Genomic DNA, 19,924 nt, shown 5'->3' on the forward strand with positions numbered 1-19,924 from the left:
ACCAGGTCTTCCTCACATAGCCCTGTCTCACAAAACAAGGTCAACTTCTGGTACCAATATCCAAGTATCTACACCTAGCTCTGTACGAATGCTGCATACATTCGTACATATATACCTACCTACTACATACATACAGAGATAGGAGGGGAGGGGAAGGGGGAGGGGAGAGAGGAGAAGAGAGGAGAATATATCTGTCTGCCTTTACTCCAGGCCCATGAGGGCCTACATACCCTAGACGAGACTGGAGGTAGAGATGACAGGGCATCCATACAAATCACCGGAGAGTATCTGAGTCACAGGAAGAGTCGAGTTAGGTGACTATCAGTGTTATGAGTCAGGTGAGGCTCTGCGAAGAGCTACAGAACCCTTTTAATTCTAGGCAGCACTTTGATTAGAGAATAGCAGTCATGACAGTCCTCAGATGCTTACACAGCTCTCTACACACGCCAATTGGAGCCACTTCATTAACATCAAGCACAACCTGAGCACAGACACGCATCCCACAGACAAGCTACATCGAGCAGCAGCGTCCCTGCTCCCGCTCCATGGTACCATCAGCTCCACCTATTGAAGAACATGGCAGCACCAGCTGATTTCCGATAAGCCACAGTGGAAACAATAGTACCGAAGAGAAGACTAGTGCGTTCAGAGAGTCCCTAAAGTAATACATGACTCCATACACAAGGCGGGAAAAGGTCAGGGTGGGCGGATGGTCAGCCATCTCTGAATATGGCACCTCTATAAATAAAGACCGGGCCACCCGCTTATCAGATCAGATTTAAAATGTCTTGGAGATCGAACACATATAATCTCTTTGTAAATTCCTTTAAGTTAATAATCAATACCTCTTAGGCAGGTTACAGTGGTCTCAGAATCAAGGGGAACCTGGACCAACATAAAAGACCAATCCATAAATGGGCTCCATGTCCCCTTCCTCTTTCAGGAGACATTTGCCTGTGTGGGAAAATGAGCAGAGCCGCAGGACATGGGAGGTGTGTGTGTGCGTGTGTGTGTGCGCGCGTGTGTGTGTGTGTGTGTGTGTGTGTGTGTGTACTTAGCATTCCAGAGAAGCGGCACTGCTGAATGAGCCCTGAGCTGCATCTTGCATCTCACTTTGACAGCGGCAGCACTGCAAATGACAAGCCCTGTCAGGTAAGGCATTTATCCTCACAAGGAACGTGGCCACGCCAAAGCAACAATCTTAGATGCTGTCACATCCTGGAAGACAGGAAGGCTATCATTGAGGGAGGTGCAGCAATAGAGACTGTAATTAAGAGCCGCTGCAAAGGGCTGCACAGCTCCAAGCTCGGGACTGTCACTCTGGGCTCGGATTACCTGCCAAGTCACCAGTGAAGTCCTTACCAGCCATCTCTGAGGGGAGCAAACTTCTGAGCAGCCTCTAAGGGCTGCACAACCAAATAAGAAAAGCAAGGGAAATAACAAACATTCCTCTGCATTTCTCCCTTGTTCATTCAGTCAACAAATAGTTATCCTACGATCCAGGTACCAGGCTAATGGTGCAGGGGTCATTAAGGGAGATATACGACCGGGCTCAGCAAAAGCAGATTCAAAGAGGACACGCAGTAGGAATCATAGCAGGCTCAGGGCGAGGTAAAAAGGTGAGTGCTTTGGAGATATGAGGAGGACACCTGTCCCAGTGGAGAAGATGAGGCAGGACTTCATGGGAGAAGAGGCATCTAGGCTGACCTTAAAATTAAAATGAAAGTAAAGAACTGGCCAGCAAATGCAATGTGTACACATAGAAGAAGGCAGATGTGTGCTGGAGGCAGGAAGAGGTTTGTGTGGCTAAAGCAGGGACTGAGAAATGGGCTGCGTGTGCTTCAGGACACATACAAATGAGGCACAAGACAAAATGGTAACTTGGGACATGATGAGATAGTGTGTGTGTGTGTGTGTGTGTGTGTGTGTGTGTGTGTGTGTGTGCGCGCGCGCGCGCCCTGCCTGCCTACAAACACAACTAGGTTACATGGTTCTTAAGTGTGAGGTAAAGTGTTGCAAAGCCAGAATGTTGGTGATGCCTACAAGGTTAGGCCTTATAGGCCTCCCCTCCTCCAGAGACACTAGTTGAGCTCAGACCACTACCTCCATTTAAAGAGCATCAGAGGGGTTCTGGGACCTGCGCAAGGTTGCAGAGCTGGTTAGAGCAACCCTCTACACACTTCACACCCAGACTTCTAACTCCTGCTTGTAGCTCTTTGTCTGTATTCATTTTTGTCCTAGGGAGTGGGAGTGATTTTCATCATATATATAAATGAAGTCCCTACCATGATGACCTTTTTCCTTCTACAGTAGTTCTCCAATAAAGAGAAAAATAAAAGGACAGTGATGGCTGTGACACAAATAGGCATTAAATGGCAATGTGGATGGTACTGAGTTAGACCTCAATGAAGCTGCTGAAGAGTAAAAACAGTCACCACAGCAGTGGATGAGAAGGGAGCATGGTATTTACAAGTATGACTGAGCGGAAGTTAAGTTCAGTTGTTCCTCTGATTATTGGCACAACAGGGTACTGTGTGTGTTGCTGGTGTGCACAGGACTGAGTTCTGAGCTGTGACAGCCACCGAAACATAGACACTAAAGATGTCAGGATGACTTGGGATGAGAGAAACTTCAGTTCTTCACTTCCAATGACCAATACATATCTACAATGTGGAGAACAGAAATTCATCCCCGCCTGCTCACGAGGTCACCTTTCCACATGCTGAGGTTAGTATCAGTCAATGGAAGTTCTGGAAGGCAACGGATCAGAGGAACATTTTTTCCTATTACAACTCAAGGAGGATTGGTTCTCCCAAACCAGAGCTTCCTCAGCCATTCACACAAGGCATTGGCAAAGATCTCAGCTTTCCCAGGCATAGGGCCAAAGTGTCAAAATAAACACATGTGGGGACACACTGTTTCAAGCCTACTGTCGAACTTACATCACCCTAGCCAACTCATGTTAAAGACAATATCATAGGCAGGAGAGGTAGCTCGGTAGGCAAAGTGCTTATTAGGAAAGCATGAGGAACAGAACTGTACCTCCAGTACCCCACAAGGAAAGGTAGATGGGTTGACACGTGCTTGTAATCCCATCAATGAGGAGGTGGAGATCTGTGGATCCCTGGGGCTCTATGGGCAGTCAGTCTAGCCTAAATGGTAAGCCCCAAGTCCCAATGTAGCTTACATTTTCATTACCTGAAGAATGACATCAAGGGTGGACCTCTGGCCTCCACTTAAACACATGTGCATGTGGGTATACATGAACATATATACAAACACCCATAAATGCATACACACAGTGCACACACAGTGCACACTAGCCACAGAAATAGACCTCATTTTCTGACACTCTATAATTGGGTATGTACAGTGAATTGCGATGTATCCTCTTTTTAGGTCCAAACATCATTTAAACTTTCCAAATTCCTGATTTCCTAGTTTCATAAAAATGGAACATCAACACCAAGTTTTCTTTTTTTTTTTTTCAAGCAAAGATAAACATGATTTTCCCACTGTTTTTAAAAGACTATGGTCATTTTGGACCTACTTCCTAAATAGTGGCAAACTTAAAATCAAGCCATTTAGCTCACAGTTGGGTCCAAGAGATCAGTAGGGGGAAATAAATGGGAAAGCTTGCCAAACTGTAACCATGGTAACACCACAGATGTGCCAACCAATGGTGTGCTCGTGTGCTTTATCCCCATTTCTTAAATTGGAATCTAAGTAGGGGAAAAATTACATGGAGAACAACCATGAGTCTGCAATTACTGAATTCTGAAAAATTGTATTCAGCCTGCAACCCTAACTTACAGGCTGTCAAGGACAGCTAAGAAATGGCCCTGGGTGGTTGAAGAGGGAAAACTCCAAATACTCTGAACTCCAAATGAGTTAATTTTCCCATGACTCTGCTTCCTCCCCTACTCTCATATAAGTGTGTATAACTGGTGCCAATGTGACATCGATGGACCAAGCTTGACCACAGAGCCTCTGTCTTCTCACCTGGAGTCACAATCTCACCAAAAAACCAAACCAAAACAAAACAAAACAAAAAAATGTGGTACTAGATCAATAAAAATGGGATGACCAATTCCTACCCCATTTGCAACATTAGAACCAGGAATCGCAATTAATCTACAACTACATACGGAATTATTCAAGCATACTATGGGGATTAGCGTTTTCATTATTGACAAGCTAAAATGAGTGAGGGCCACTAAGTCACAGTGACAGGTCCCCTCTGCTCTGCCAGATGCAGAACCACAGGGTGAAGAAGGGACTACTAAGTGCTGCCCCAAGTTGCTTTCAGTGCTCCTCTGCAGAACCTGTGGAGACAGCGATCATTCTAGAAACTAAAGTTCTCAAATCTATCGAATGCCTTCAGTTAGTTCCACTTGTGACTTTACAGTCGTTATCAGAAACTGATGGCAGTCAAGTATATTGCTTACAAAAGATTAAATTCGAAAGAAAAACATTTATAGATCAGGGGGACTTTGTAGACATTCTTCTTCTTCTAGGAGGCGGTGCCTTAAAAATGGTACTTCTAAAGCTCTTTCAAAGGTGGCCAGATCACATGACAGAGGCAGAAAGTAAAACTCCCAAGAATAGAGCCAGAACCATCTGTTCTTGCGGTTTGAATGAAACACAATTAATGTGGTGTCTTTCGGAGAGGCAGAGGTGAGAGCAGCCTGTTCATGGACACAGGGTGGTCATGTACCATTATAAGTCAGCTGTCGGTTTATCCACTCGCAGACCAACACACTGTCCCCTTGTCCTTACCTCAAAGGTTTCCCTTCAGAGGCCTGGTGTTCTCCATCTTGCTTGCTCAAATTTGATTGTATTGAAAGTCTTTTCTTTACCCAATCCAGATTTAGGAATTTCTAGCCAATCTCAAAAAAAGGAGTACATAGTACGGTATTTCCTCCACTGAGGGCCATCAAAGGCACAGTGGCCTGCCTCCACACAAGTCAGGATCAGGGTCTCTGCCTGACCTACTCTATAACTCAAGACAACAATGGCCTCATTTCTAGAGGCTTCACCATGCCAAGTACTTCAGCCCATTTATACTCTTCAACAGTTCCACAAAACTAGCATGGCTGACATGGTCTTTCCACAGATCAGAAGGCGAGCCTCACAAAAGGTAGATAATTTGCCAGGCATTTAAAACTAGAAAGTAGCAGAGCCAAATGGAAATCTAGTCACACTGTCATGCTGCGACACTGTACTGACCCTGCTAAGTGTGCCAGAACCTTCAGCCTTGCTTTTTTCTTCTACTTACAAACTCACACACATACACACTCACATACACCAGCAGGGAGACGCTTAGGCTGGCTACTTACAAGGCACGGCATGGCGGTAGAGGTTGTCCCTTATGGTCTGCTGGAGTTCATGATCCGGAGACCCCTTCTGGAACCGTTGGTTGAGGAAATGTCGCAGGTCCTTGTTGAGCCTTCCTCCTATAAGAAATACATAAAACAGCACGTGAAAAGAGCTGGGCTTCCCTGAGCAATGAGCCCTCAAAGCTGTGTGTGAGAAAGCAGCACCCCACGAATCCAGCCCAAAGAACCTCGGTCATAGCAAGAATGCTTCAGTTTCCCGCTGCAGGGGAAAAGTAAGAAGAATGCAATAAGGAGAGGACAGCATAGAAACAGAAGTAAGGTGTGGGTCTCATTAAATGAAATACTAGAAGACTAAAAAACAGAATGTCATTTAGCCTCTGCATTTAAGGGGGTGACAATGACACGCACAGACACAGAGGAAGTACAAACAGCTGAAACCGCAAAGGACAATTCAGCAGTAACTGTGGAATTGTAAAGCATTCTTCAGAGGATTATACTTGCAAGCCTGTTTAGGACTCCAGAGTAATTTACTAAAGCAAATAAATAAAAATAAAAGCAAACAAAGAAACAACCTAAAAACAACAAAAAGAAACCAACTGAGTAAAGCTTGGCCCACCTATGTAATAACTGCTAAGCATATATAAGCTACCCCTCCTCATGGCAGTCACAGTGAGGGAGCTGGGGGAAAACAGCCTTCAAAGTCTGAGCCCTGTTTGCATTTCCAAACTTTACTTAACTGGTATATAAAAGCAGCAAAAGAAATTTATATTTTAAGTATATTAAGAGTGCATCATATAATGTTTAAATATATGTTTAAATATACTCTATAATGACTAAGTTAGCGATCATTTATACAACAAAAACTTTCAAAATCCTTTCTGCAAGCTTCTGAAGTGTAGAGTACTGTAGTATTTTGTCTAGTTACTCTTCTGTGTGGGAACAAATCAATTTCTTGTTTCTACCTGAACAGGACATTGTATCAAACTTCCTCCCAGGTCTCTTTCTTGGTAAGCACCATTCCCCCATTCTACTGTCGAATAGGATGAGATCAACATTTTATATTCCATGCATGGATGAGATCATAGGCGCAGCTCATCTGTCTCTATGACTACTTTTGTGCACAAAAGAATTGCAAATAGGAAACTGGCAGAGACACAGCTCAGCCAGTTTTAGACCAAGTTCAATCCCCAGAATCAAACCAAAAACATCATAATATATAAAATACAAATTGAAAAAGAGGAGCAAACACATATTTTTAAAAAGATTTATTCATTTATTTATTTACTTATATGAGTAAACTCTCACTCACACCAGACACACCAGAAGAGGGCATTAGCTCGCATTACAGATGGTTGTGAGCCATCGTGTGGTTGCTGGGAATTGAACTCAGGACTTCTGGAAGAGCAGTCAGTGCTGTTAACCACTGAGTCAGCTTTCCAGCCAGAGAACACATACACATATTAATAGAAGGAATCTTGAGAGAAAGAAAGGGGGTGAGAGTGGGGGAGGGGAAAGCCATCTCCTTTAGAGTAAAGGACTTGAGCTGAGAAAGAAGACCTGTTCTTTATTTTAGGGATAAATAAATGCTGTGTGTACATCTCTGTGTCCTCTGATGCCTTTCAAATGCAAGGTACGCATTGCTTAATTACTGTTGTTTGAGCCACAGTTAACTGAGTGGATCTGTGAATTAATTTTTTTTGAAATCCTGTATATCTAATAGAACAAAAGAAACGTTTTAAAATGTTACAAAAATGTGTCATAGAAAAGAAAGAACTTTAAGAGATTATAACCATAAATTATAGTCTATAGGATCAACAAAAGTCTTACAGATCAACCTAGCTCACTCATAATGGATAAAGACGTTCAGAGAGACAGCTCAAAATAATAAGACTGCCATTGTCTCTCCAGCTGGGCGGTGGTGTGCACGCCTTTAATCCCGCACCCTGGAGGCTGAGGCATGTAGATTACTGAGTCTGAGGCCGGCCTGGTCTGTAGAATGAGCTCCAAGACAGCGAAGACTACATAGAGACTCCCTGTTTTAAAACAAAATTGCCCTTCCAATTTTTAAACGAAATGTGAATCCAGGCCTTCCAGCCATAGGGGAACAGCACCCAGTCACCATGTGAGGTCCTTAACACCTTGAAGCAGAGAGCAACTGCTCCAGGCTCAGAACAACTTAGGCTAAAACAGTGACCCTGATAGGATGGTATTCCCTACTACAGCATGAAACTACTGGTCTTTTTGTCACAACTTCTGAAACCGCATTTGAACTACCTTATTTTGGTTGTGCTATAACCAAGGTTCACATCGTCAAAATGGAAATACATACATTAATAATCAAACTTAACTTCATTCATTCATTCACCAGCTATTTATTACTATAGAAGATAAACACTATCTTACCTGTTTGTAGACCCAAAACAGATAGGATGTCAATTGTTCAGAAAACAACACACACACACACACACACACACACACACACACACACACACAAAGATGTTGACACAGGCAATAAAAACATACAAATTCAAATCACAGGAAGACCCCACTACATATCTATCAAAATTTAAAGAGTTAAAACATCACCTTTTAGCAAAGTTATAATACAAGGTTTTATATACAGCTAGTGGGTATATAGAGAGGCTCGGCATCATGGGAACACAGCTTAACAATACCTCATTAACTCAAATTTGCACAAAGTAAATAACCCAGGAATTTCACTGGCAAAGAATATGAAAATATGTCCACAAAAAGAAAACACAGATGAAACATCTCAGCCCCCTTAATGACAACAGTCCCAAAGTATAAACTGTTTATCCACAGGCTGTGAAACATCATATGTTCAATGAAGTACTACGCAGCACTTAAAAAGGAGAGACTCCAGCACATACAGTAACATCAATTCTCACAAGCATTAAACACTGAACCTAGAGGCCAGACATAAATGAGGACAAAACTTCATCCACAAAGTTATAAAATGTTCCCCCTGGAATACAGGGAAACAGAGACCGAGAGTAGAACAGCATGAGGGTACACAGCCATGGGGTACATGCGTGTTACCTTATGCTCCAGTTTATATAAGGAAACTTCATGAAGGGTATTAACCAACACTACCCTACAGTCTCTGAGTCAACAAAAATGGTAATTACTTCCAAAGAACTTTGTAGGGAACAGAGACAATGATGAACTGTTGGAGGGAGATGCCAATTCAGAGTTGACTGTGATGGTGTTAGCATAACACAGATCCTATGGACGAGAATGAATAGAACCACACAGAAAACAAAGTTGTACGGGACGGCTGGCCGAATGGATATCATATGCTAGGGACTCTTAGAGATGCTTAGTTCTCTCCATTTCATTAGGGAGCCTAACCAAAGATTAGGGCAAATCTTGGCAGTGAGGAAACACATGGGTCCAGGTATGGATCTGGCTTCACTGTTCATGGCTTGTGAGCCTCTCTCCTCTCACTCATAAAAATAGAACAATGATATCATAGCAGCTGCATCACATGGCTGCTGGAAGCATCAGAGGGGATGACATGTTAGCACAGTGCAGGGCAGAGTGGAAGCACTTAATGAAAGGCGAAATCGCAATCGCGACAGTGTCAAGTGGACAGTTATTGAGGTGAGGGTGAAAAGAGTTGAAACTGGGCCAAGTGTGAACTAGTATTGTGTTTCAAAAAAAAATCACATAAATATGAAAGTTATTCAAATGGGTTAGAAATAAACGTAGCCAACACATAAGCTGAGATAGTTGGGTATTTCTGTTGCGTCTAGAAATGAGTGATGGTCTATTCGTGCGGAAACACGGAAAATGGGGCTCAAGTTCAGCAAAGAATGTTGACTGGTAAATCACTGGTAGGTGTGACTGGTAGGGTCACACTTGCTAAACTCTAGCCTAGGGACAATGTTCTACAACCACCTCCACCCTAGGTGGTTCTTGACAGGAAAAGTCTGACATGAAACACACACACACACACACACACACACACACACACACACACACACACACACACAATTCAAGAGGCACTGAACATTTCTTTAAGAGCCATGGGTATTAAAGAGGTCTATGAAATGTAATGTACTATCAGAGTCCAAAGCAAATTCCAGAGACCATTCGGGATGCATTAGCTCTTTCCCTATATGTAACACAGATGCCTCTATCTATAGTCGCCATCAAGATAAACCAGAGGCTTACAGACAGGGTGCCATTCTTAAGACTCTGCTAGATTATAATTGATCTTGGGCTCCAACGAATCAAGCTGGTTGTGGTTTATGATCATAAGATTGAAACTCCTTTCTTCTGTGAATGTGCAAAAGGGCAGGGTTAACTATGCCAACAGTTAACATTTACTCTGCATTCCCTGACATTTGGATGAGAAAGGCCTCCACCTTCACATTCCATTAAGAATACTGTACTTTGAGCATCTAATCTCAAATTAATTGGCAATTATTCAGAGGACATGTCAGTAAATCTTCTCCTAATTGTCAAGGGCATTGAGACACTGAAATAATAAATTGTAAGGTGGATAAATAATAAACTGTAAGTATGTCACAGCATCTTTGCTTTCGTTCAAGATTTGTGTTGTACATGGAAGAAAAGAACACGGGTCAGAATTATGTAGAGCTCTGCCTCAGAAAAAAAGTTCAGAACTAGTGCTGGAGAGATGGCTTGGTGAACAGATAAATGCTTAACCTGCAAAGACGACTGGGGCCCAGATCCCCAGTATCCCTGGAGCCTACTGGGCATCCGGCCTAGCCATACTGGTTTGGTGAAAGACCTTGTCTCAAAGAAGCAAGCGGGAAGCAGCTGTGGTGAAGCTTGCCTTCAGTCTCTCAGCCTTGGGAGGGGGAGGCAGCAGATCTCTGTGAGAATGAGGCCAGCCTGGTGTACAGAGTGAGTTTTAGGACAGCCAGGGCTACAGAAGAGGGTACTGTCTACGCACATATATTCTCTCATTCTCTCATTCTCTCATTCTCTCATTCTCTCTCTCTCTCTCTCTCTCTCTCTCTCTCTCTCTCTCTCCCTCTCCCCCACTCTGTCTCTCCCTCTCTCTCAATCAGATCAATGTACGGAGTTTTAAATTTTAAAAGAGGACAATGGAGCTTATGCCCCACTTGGATTGCTGTCACTTTATATTTATCAATATATAGGAATTCCATATCTTTTATTGAGTGTTTTGAAATTTAATGATTATTGATATATCATTTTAATATTGTATAAGATTCCATTTTCAATACACAAAAAATCATTTTTCTTTATATAAAAAAAAATCAAGCTATTTTCAATACAAGCCATGTTGCTGTAAGTGCTAATGGGATGGCTCTTTTTAAAAAACAGAAAGGAAGGAAACTATGCACAAAAAGGTGAAGAAACTGATCTCCATGGAGCAGATGCTGGGTCGGCAAGCAAGTGCGGATAAAGACACAGCTCACGGATGGGAGTTACGCATCCCATTTTCCTATCATTTCTTTGGACAGATTATGTTTCCTCCCCTTGGGGTTGGCCTTAACTGTGAAACAGGATTTTCTTCTCTTTCTGGCCTTGTCTGGGAAAGCGAATCACTGAAACCCATTACTTTCAATGCTAATTTCAATTTAAAAAAATATCTTAGTTCAGGAAAAGGAAAAGAAATTTATTTTGGGTAAATCAGAACTCTCTATTGTCCTTGTAAGTTCTAAGCAAGTGTAAAGTCCTATAATAAAATATAGTTTAAAAGGAGGACAGGATTATTATCAATTACTGACCATGCCCTATGACCTGCAACTATGTCATCTGTGTCAAAGAATGTCAACACGGTATTATTCATGTTTCTTTTCAACAGTATTTCCCCTCTGGCATTTCTCTCTCCTTTAAAATTTTTTTAATTATCAGGAAGTTAGTGTACAATAAGAAAGAATTTCAGCTGAGGATGTTCAAAATGTTCTGGAAAGGAGGGTGGTGGTGTCTGCACTGTAATGTGAATGGACTCTCCTGAAAGATGGTTAAAACGGGTTTTTGCATAGTTTACCACCATAACAAAGTTATATAAAGTAATTACCAGCTTTGAGAGACAAACCAGGCACGGGGGGCACATCCTCTTAGTCTCGGTGCTTAAAAGGTTGAGGTGTGAATGTGAAGAGTTCAAAGCCAGCCTGAACTGTATAGAGAGGCCCTGTCACCCCAAAAATAAAACATTAAACATTTTACATGTGTGGTAGTTTTGTCTGTTCGTGTGTGTGTGTGTGTGTGTGTGTGTGTGTGTGTGTGTGTGTGTGTGTGTATCACATGTCCACAAAAGCCAGGAAAGGATGTCGGACCCTCTGCACCTGGAGTTACCCATGACTGTGAGCTTCCTCATGGGTACTTAGAAGCAAACCTGGGTCCTCTGGGAGAGCAGCCAGTGCTCCTCACTGCAGGCTGAACTGTCTATCCAGTCCCCCAAAAGAAATATTTAAAACTATAAAGATGTGGGACAAAGTAAAACCACTCGTAACCTCATTTGCACACATTTATTAATTTTATTAATTTTTGTCCTGTCGTACGGCCGCACTGGATCCTTGGATTACAAAATCCTCTCATAACATACCTATCCCCACAACAAAGTGCATCAACTCACTCATTAGGACTTTATTAAGTGCCCACAGATAAATGTGCTGTAAACCCTCAAGATGGGCTGCCCCTAAGCAGGAAGCAGCATGATGTCCAAGGCAGAGGTGGCCTCCTGATAGAGGTCATTGTTAAAAGACTGCAACTAAAGAAAGAAAAGAAGGGAGTCACCCAGCAAAGAGTGGAGGAAAGTATTCCAGGTAGCAGAGAGGTAGCATGCAGGAGGAACCTATGCAGGAGGAAGTGCAGAGACCTTAGGAAGGAGCTTAGGTAGGAGGGGAGGGGCTTTCTACTGTAGGCTGCAGTAAGGAAACTGTACCTTACTCTAAGTTAAGGAGGAATGTGTCCAGGGATCCAGTCATAGCAGAGGACATAGTATAAATTTTCATGTGCAGTGGGCTGTGCAGGAGTAGGTGACAGGAAGAAGCCAGTACATCCACAGCCGGTAAAGAGGAGTGCTGACCCAGGAGAGGACAGAGCAGGGCAGGAGAGGGTAGAAAGGAGCTGACTCAGGCTCGGTGGTGGTTTGAATGAAATATGCTTTCCATAAGCTCAGGTACTGAACACTTGATCCTTAGCCAGTGGCAGTCTGGTAAGGTATGGAAGCTTTAGGAAGCAAGCTTTGCTAGATTGAGTGTGCCACTGGGGTGGGCTTTGGGGTTTTACAGCCTGGCCTCGCTTTCTTTGCCTTTTCTCTGCTTCCTGTATGCAGATGAAATGAGTTCTCTATGCTCCCCTACAGGGGGCAAGTCTGGGGGTCCCGGTTCCATGCCACGATACTCTGTCAGTATGTTATCCATAAGTGAAAATAAACCCTATTCTCCTTCTAATTGCTTTTGGCCATGGTATTTTATCATAGCAACAGGAAAGTGATATACCAAGTTTTGGTTTTGTTTTTTTTTTTAAACTGTCAATGAATGGGTTCAGTAGCCCATGAAGTTGAGTTGATCCCTACTGACCAGGACCTAATGTCAGATCATACCGTGCATGAGACTTATGTCTACATTTTATAGGCATTTGCAAAATATAATTCAAAGTGCTATGTACTTTATCGATTCACTACAACCTATATGACCATAACCACTAAGTAAGCAAGGGAATTATTTTTGGTGTACAAAATCCACCCGTAGCTGGGTGCTATGCCGCAGGCCTATAAGCTCAGCATTTGGGAGACGGAGGAGTAGGAGTTCAATTATATTCTTGGCTGCATGAGTAGTTTGAGGCCAGTCTACCTGAGGCTGTAACAGACTCACAAGGTCTGTATCTAGTTTCCATCATCCATGTAGTGATAGTGGAGAAAGAAGCAGGGAAATGTTTAGGGCTCTTAAAACAAATTCTCTCCAAAAGACTATGGTAGCGTTCCCATATTCCACCTAATTTTTTTATTTCTTAGATTTTTAGAGCTATATAAGCCAGGGTGCCTCAAACTGTGATTTTTCTGCTATTAGGTCCGAAGCCCCTAACTCCCACCTACCCCACCACATTGGAGCTCTGACCTTGTCCTAAACAGAAGGACTCCCATCCGGTAAACAGAAGGATTCTTACTGGATTAACACCTCCAAAAGCTGGCTTCTGTTCACTAGGAACTGCCTTTAATCTTACCACAATGGTCAATTACCTAGGGCCATGGACTCTAGTTAAATTTAGATACTGAATCAGAGTCCCCAACCTGCTGTTACCCTGCTTGCTCTCCCACCATTTTGTTCTCTCTGCACCCATCCCACATAGCCTTGGCAGTCTGATCCCCAGTCATCTACCCATGGAGTGGTCTGATCTCACTGTGCCTTGCTTATACCTGCCTCTAATTCCTATGTGCTGAGATTACAGATGGGCCTCACACCACATCTATTCATTTCAAATGGCTCAAAATGGTTACAGAGATTTCTCATATGTCAGACATTTTTGATGTTCTACCTAATGCTACAATTTTATTTATAATAAGTTTTTTTTATAATAAAGCTTAAATATATATTATTTTTGAAAGTTCCCTATAAGTAGAATTACTTCATTCCCAAAGGTCATACTAATTTTTAAGGTATACAAAAAAATTCAATATCATTCATATGATAAGGAATGTTGAAATGAGAATGGGTTTTCCCTTTTAATTAGTTTCTCCTAATCTTGACAAATTGCTCTGCATAGAAAATTAATTTAGAGAACAGCCTATTGAGAAATAATGAATGACTGTCATTATCATGTGTATTTAACCAAAAACCAAAAGAAACCCCCAGTATGTAAAAAACACATAAACTGGGAACACTGGATAAGTCAAGTCTTTATAGAATTACTTCAAACTTCTCTACCCCAAATAGCAACAAATGGCCTAAATCACGGTTGGCTACATCTTTTCTTTTCTTTTCTTTTTTTTAAAGATTTATTTCATGTATGTGAGTACACTGTCACTGACTTCAGACACACCAGACGAGGGCATCAGATCCCATTACAGATGGTTGTGAGCCACCATGTGGTTGCTGGGAATTGAACTCAGGACCTCTGGAAGAGCAGTCAGTGTTCTTAACCGCTGAGCCATCTCTCCAGCCCGGCTACATCTTTCTATACAGCCCTAGGAACACTCCAGTCTGCCTTGGTGGCATGAAAGTCAACATGGATAACATTAGTAGACAGGTATGCCCCTGGCCTGCCCTTAGAAAGTGACTTGCTGCCGGTGCCACAGGTGTCCGCTGCATATAAAAAGACCCGCTCACCGTACACTCAGCAACCCCTTCCCCCTTTCTCTCTGCCCTCATGGCTCTGTTCCTATCCCTATGCCTGTGTAAGTTCCCACTTATTGACCTCTGACTCTTTCCCAGGGCCTGCTCCTCTCCCCTTCCCCAGTACACCTCCTTTATACCAGGCCTGTCGTAGGACATCTTTCTCAGGGGCATGCCTTGGCATGGGCCTGGTAAGGATAATACCTTGCTCTACTGTATTTCCTAACAGACAATATATAAATAAGAATTCTTTCCGCCAAAACTATATCAAAAACCAAAACAAAATAACAAACAAACAAACAAAAAAAAGAAAACAAAAAAAAAAAAAAAAAAAAAAAAAAACAGGAGAAAGGGCCAGACGAGGATGCTCATCTGCAATCCTAAAAGCAGTGAGCTGAGGAAGGAGGTTGATGGAGGCTATGTACTAAGATCTGACCAAAAAGTCTAGGAGGAAGAGGGAAGGGAAGGGAGGGGAGGAGCAAGGCTAACTGACATGGTCTCCGAGCTAGAGCTTATGAATGAGAATTTCTAAAAGGAAGCTCCTTCTAAAATGGCTAGTGATTAACTTTTCAATGAAATTTTACACTTTAATTGATTACACTTTCCTTACCGCGCCTTTCCTACCATTGAGATTCTGACACCTTCCTGTAACCTCTGCCCTCAGGTTTCCAACAAGGTACTTTTAAAATGGCTTGACTTAGCTTGGCACACGTTTAATCCCAACACTTGGGAGGAAGAAGCAGGCAGATCTGTGAGTTCAAAGCCAGCCTGGCCTACATAGAGAGTTCCATAACTACACTGAGAAACTCTGTCTCAAGGGGGAAAAAGGCCTTAGTTTATAACTTTATCTGTTCCGTCAGCATCAAAATTCCATGAAACTGCTTCCATAGTGAGACGCTGAATTTGGAGGGGAGGAGGGCCACATAAATCTATGTTCCAGAATAAACTCTCTCTTCCTATCTTTGATTCCTCTGAGATAACTGTTAGGAGAGCAGGCTCCTGTTTTAGGTGACAGCCCTGCATCCTGAGGTGCCTGGGCAGTTCGACAAGGACCTCTTCACCCTGCTCTAAATCCCTGCCTTGGTGGTACAGAGACTGCTGCTCCCTGAGGTACGTTTCTATAAAGTTTAAAAGGAAAAATTAAAAGAAGGAAAGCAAAAGCAATGCACAGCGAGTGTGTGATGGAGCGAGGTGGAGAGTAGAACTGTGATGCTGAGGAGACACAAGAAGACACGGCTTGCACTGAGTTCCCCCCCGCGGACAAGCACAGACCCTTCTGTCAGCACTTAGGAAACTGGCTTCCTTACTATGTCCCAGTCACCCCCTTTTTTTTTCTCCCAGGGAATCTTTTTAAAAAAAAAACAAATTCCATCCCACATCGAGAAGAAACCTGAATTGAGTAAAAGCTCAGGTTTTAAATGTTATCGTCTCCAGTTTTTCATTACTTAAAGCCTTTATGTTGCCTGTGTTTATTCCAGTTAGGCTAAGATGTAGAATAACATCTGTCCGTTGACAAAAAGGGAGGGAGGATGTCTACAGAGAAAGTACAAGACAGTGATCCCTGTGGTCAAAGCCACATGGCTGCTGCCACTGTATGGCCAGCCCAATAAGCAGCTCTATGGTTTCTCTGAAAGCTGAAGCTGGGCATCCAAGCTCACACCCCTCGGCAGCATCTGAAGACGCACGTGTACCGTTTATGTCCTGTGTCACGGCCCTGGAGATGGCAGTGCGGGCAACAGCTGCTGCTTCCTTATCTCCTTCTCCTTGTCCTCTCCCTCCCTCCCGTTTCTTTGTATTTTCGTCATTTCCTGGAGGGGAAAGGGAGCACACGTGTGCCACAGTGGACTTGGGGAGGTCAGAGGTCAATCACGGCAATCAGTTCTCTCCTTCTACCAGCGAATCCTCGAACTTGATGGTTCAGCTTGCCAGTACATGCCTCTCTCTACTCAGGCAGCCACCTCACAAACCTGACAGTGACATCCTAAAAAATACAGGACGTGCTAGATTCTAGTAAGGATAACGAGCACATATGGGCCGTTTGTGTGCACTGCTAAGCGCTTCCTCACACTCGGCCAGCAACCCACTGAGGTGTTGTAGGAGAACAAAGTAAAGCCCACAAATCCTTCCATCGCCCAACCAGGACAGAGAAACAGCGGGACTCATCCAGAAGACTGGGCTCTCCGAGCATCTTGGGTCAGAAAGTCCAGATGTGCACTGCAGCAACTGAGCGTCTCAGGAGAGACAAACTAGAGAATTAAGGCAACAAAACAAAACAGACACAAACAAAAAACAAAAACAAACACAAAACAAACAACAAAAACAAACAAACAAACAACAACAAAAAAAAAAACCCAGTACACATTCTTTGTAAACTTGAGTTCTCACATTCACAAAAGTTTTGTTTCCCAAACAGCTGCTTTTGGAAATTTTCCGAGAGCACAGCTGAGACTGTGGAACCAAGTGCCATGAGACTTGTCCCTGCAGAGCAGGGCTCTGTCAGCAGCAATCAAAAGCACCAGATCATAAACGGGATTTTATTTTCTATCAAAGGTAGTCAGGCCAGTAAGAGCCCATATTTTCTGAACCGCCCAGATCCCTTTGCTCCAATTAACCAATCGCATCAGATTGCGGAAGTCAAGATCCAGCCAATGGAATGAGATGTAGTCACTATCTATGTCGGGCGCTGAATTCCTTTTGCAAAATTTCTGTTTATCTTCCTTCATGCAACACCAAGGTGACTGATTTCCCAGCAGAACCCAAGCCAGGTTCCACCAGCTCTAATCTAGGTGTCAAACTCTGGAGCAGGCTCTAGATGAGATGCTAAATCCCTGGGAATCCTGGCTTTCCCACAGTATCAGCTGACTATGGAGATGGTGTGTGCTCCATGATTAGGGTGAGTCTTAGCATCATCACTCCTTAACCCAACACAATATCGACTCAGCCGAGGCAATGGCGAGTGTGGCTGGGAAAGTCTGATGACGCCAATGGTAGACATGGCAGCTGTGCCAAAACGTGCAGAAGAAACCCATCAGTCAGATGATGATGCTAGGGTATCTGCATCCCACTGTCAGGAAACGTGGGGGAAAGCAGATAGGTAAAGATGTGCAAAGAACAGTGATGGCCAGATGTGGGTGAGCTTAGTAATGAGTTAACACTGTTATTTCACCTTTCAGATAAAGCTGTTATAATTACTATTAAAGTGGCAAACATTGGGAAAGACTCTCAATATGGAAGATAACAACTTCTCTTACCAATCAGGAAAGTAAAGTCAGCAGTCCTCAGTGTTCCTCAATGAGAAAAAACAAAGGATTGGCACAGGACTGACAACCTTCCACAGACACTTTTCCTTCCAGGGAAGCAGTCCCGCCCCCACCCCTGGGAACAAGAAGGACCTTTCAAATGTTTCTATGCAAATGTGACTGAGATCCCACTGGCATTCCCAGGCTTGAACATCCACAATGATGAAAACAGCTGTTCTCCTGCTCTCCCAGCCCCACCCCAATTGATTCTCTGAGTGGAGAGAGAATCGGGTTGCAAACCATACTCTGATATCATTCACAGGACAGTTGGCTGGGGCCAGAGTTCCAGGCACTCTGACCTACACTGGCAGATCACAGACAGACAGTATCCTAGGACAGCCGACCACTGCTGTCTGCACACATCACTAGATGAACCCGAAGGGAAAAAAGTAAGAAAGTTTCCCACTCAAGAAGGCACCTTCTCTTTGCATAGAATCTTAGCTTTGAATACAATTCAAAGTAAGAAACAAAAGAAAAATAACAAACTCATCAGGACCAGTGAGGCAGAGCTGTGGAAAGGAACACTAACACGTGCCTGGGGCCACGGGCATGGTTTTGAAGTAATTTTATATGTTACAAATCTGTCATGGCCTTCTGGCAGGACTAGATATAACTCTAAAGGGAACATATATGCCTTCCTTCCTTTGACTAGTAAAAGAATGGGATGACAGAAAGCAAAATTTCCCCAGAAGTCTCTAGCAGGGAGAAGAAATGCCTGAAGACCTGGGTGCAGTCAGAGAAGGAACTGATCTGGGAAAGGAGGAACTTGAGGATACTGGGAACCAGACGGCTGTGCACCGGGACTGTGCACACCACCTTACCCTGGGTGTGTGTACCTCTTGCTTCTGCTTAAGCCCCCTGAGTGTTTGGACCTCCAAGATGGGGGACGATGTGTGTGTGTGTGGTCATTGGATCTCTTTGTCCTTTCCTGGCCACACTGAAAACATCTCCTCCTCTGCTTTTCATTATTAATTTGGCTCTTTTAAGTGGATTACTGAAAAGTATGGCTTGTTGGGGCACATACTGTGATGTCCAAGTTTTGTAATAAGCCTATTAAGTAAAAAGTCTTAATTCGCTAAGATTCATCTCTCTGGACAGCCCATAGCGCTCACTTAGGATTCTTGGCTGATCAGGAGAGGTTACTCATCTTCAAAATACTCTCACCGATAGCCATCCTTACACTCCACCGTTTCCATGCTGATTCTCTGTCAGTCCAGCCACTATTCAAGATCGAGTAGAAATAATGGCCTATAAAAGCCACTGGGTAATTAGGACACTCACTGGCCATATGCCAACCTCAACAAGAAGAGGTGATGTATTGGGAGTCACTGGCGCATCTGCCAGGCTGGTTCCCCTCTGGCTGGAGAATAGCAGTGCTCTCTCTCTCAACAGCCATTTGTCTTGACTAAAGGACTGACCAGCAAGTCAACAAACAAACAAACAAACAAATCAGTAAGTGCCTGTCTTTGCCTCCCCAGTGCTGGGATTCTAAGTGATGTCACTGTGCCTGTGTTCATTTAAAGAAAAGAACTTGTCACTCCTTTAAACTGAACTTAGGGCCTTTTGCAACCACTTCACCAAATGAATTATGGCCACAGTCTACTCTTGTGGAATTCTCAGGTTTTTTTTGGTTTTTTGGGGTTTTTTTTTGGTTTTTTTTTATTATTATTATTTTTTAGCTTCACAACTGTCATTTTTGTATAAAGTAAAAGGAGGTTAAAGACTCCAACCTCCTATGTGACCAGAATGTGAACTAAATCTGATGCAGACATCAGGCTCCTTCCACACTCCCATATTCCCACACTGCATGGCTGAAGGTAGCGTCTGAGCCAAGAGAAGGTGTGCTTTCAGCTCCGTGGAAAGAAAATACAAGAGAGAGCATTAAGCAGCATCCCTTCTCTGGCTTAATCCAGTCCCAAACATCAAAGCATGCAGTCTTCACTTTTAATTTCCCCAATTTATCCCCCTTCCTTTATGTGTTTATTCA

The 19,924-nt window shown here is 43.3% G+C and overlaps 1 protein-coding gene across 45 annotated transcripts in view; it reads right to left on the minus strand.

Annotated features, from left to right (window-relative positions):
- The window catches only part of Magi1 (membrane associated guanylate kinase, WW and PDZ domain containing 1), a 605,639-nt gene that overhangs the window by 258,026 nt on the left and 327,689 nt on the right, over window positions 1-19,924 (minus strand). For 42 of the 45 annotated variants that reach the window (NM_001401825.1, XM_006236927.5, XM_039108183.2 and 39 more), the window contains one exon: window positions 5,340-5,456. In NM_001401825.1, coding sequence (NP_001388754.1) covers window positions 5,340-5,456 — 117 coding nt within the window. Of the gene's footprint in view, window positions 5,303-5,339; window positions 5,457-19,924 lie in introns of those variants that run through there. The other 3 variants (XM_063286559.1, XM_063286560.1, XM_063286567.1) reach the window with 2 other exon arrangements.

The sequence above is a fragment of the Rattus norvegicus genome, chromosome 4, assembly GCF_036323735.1.
Source record: "Rattus norvegicus strain BN/NHsdMcwi chromosome 4, GRCr8, whole genome shotgun sequence".
NCBI lineage: Eukaryota > Metazoa > Chordata > Mammalia > Rodentia > Muridae > Rattus > Rattus norvegicus.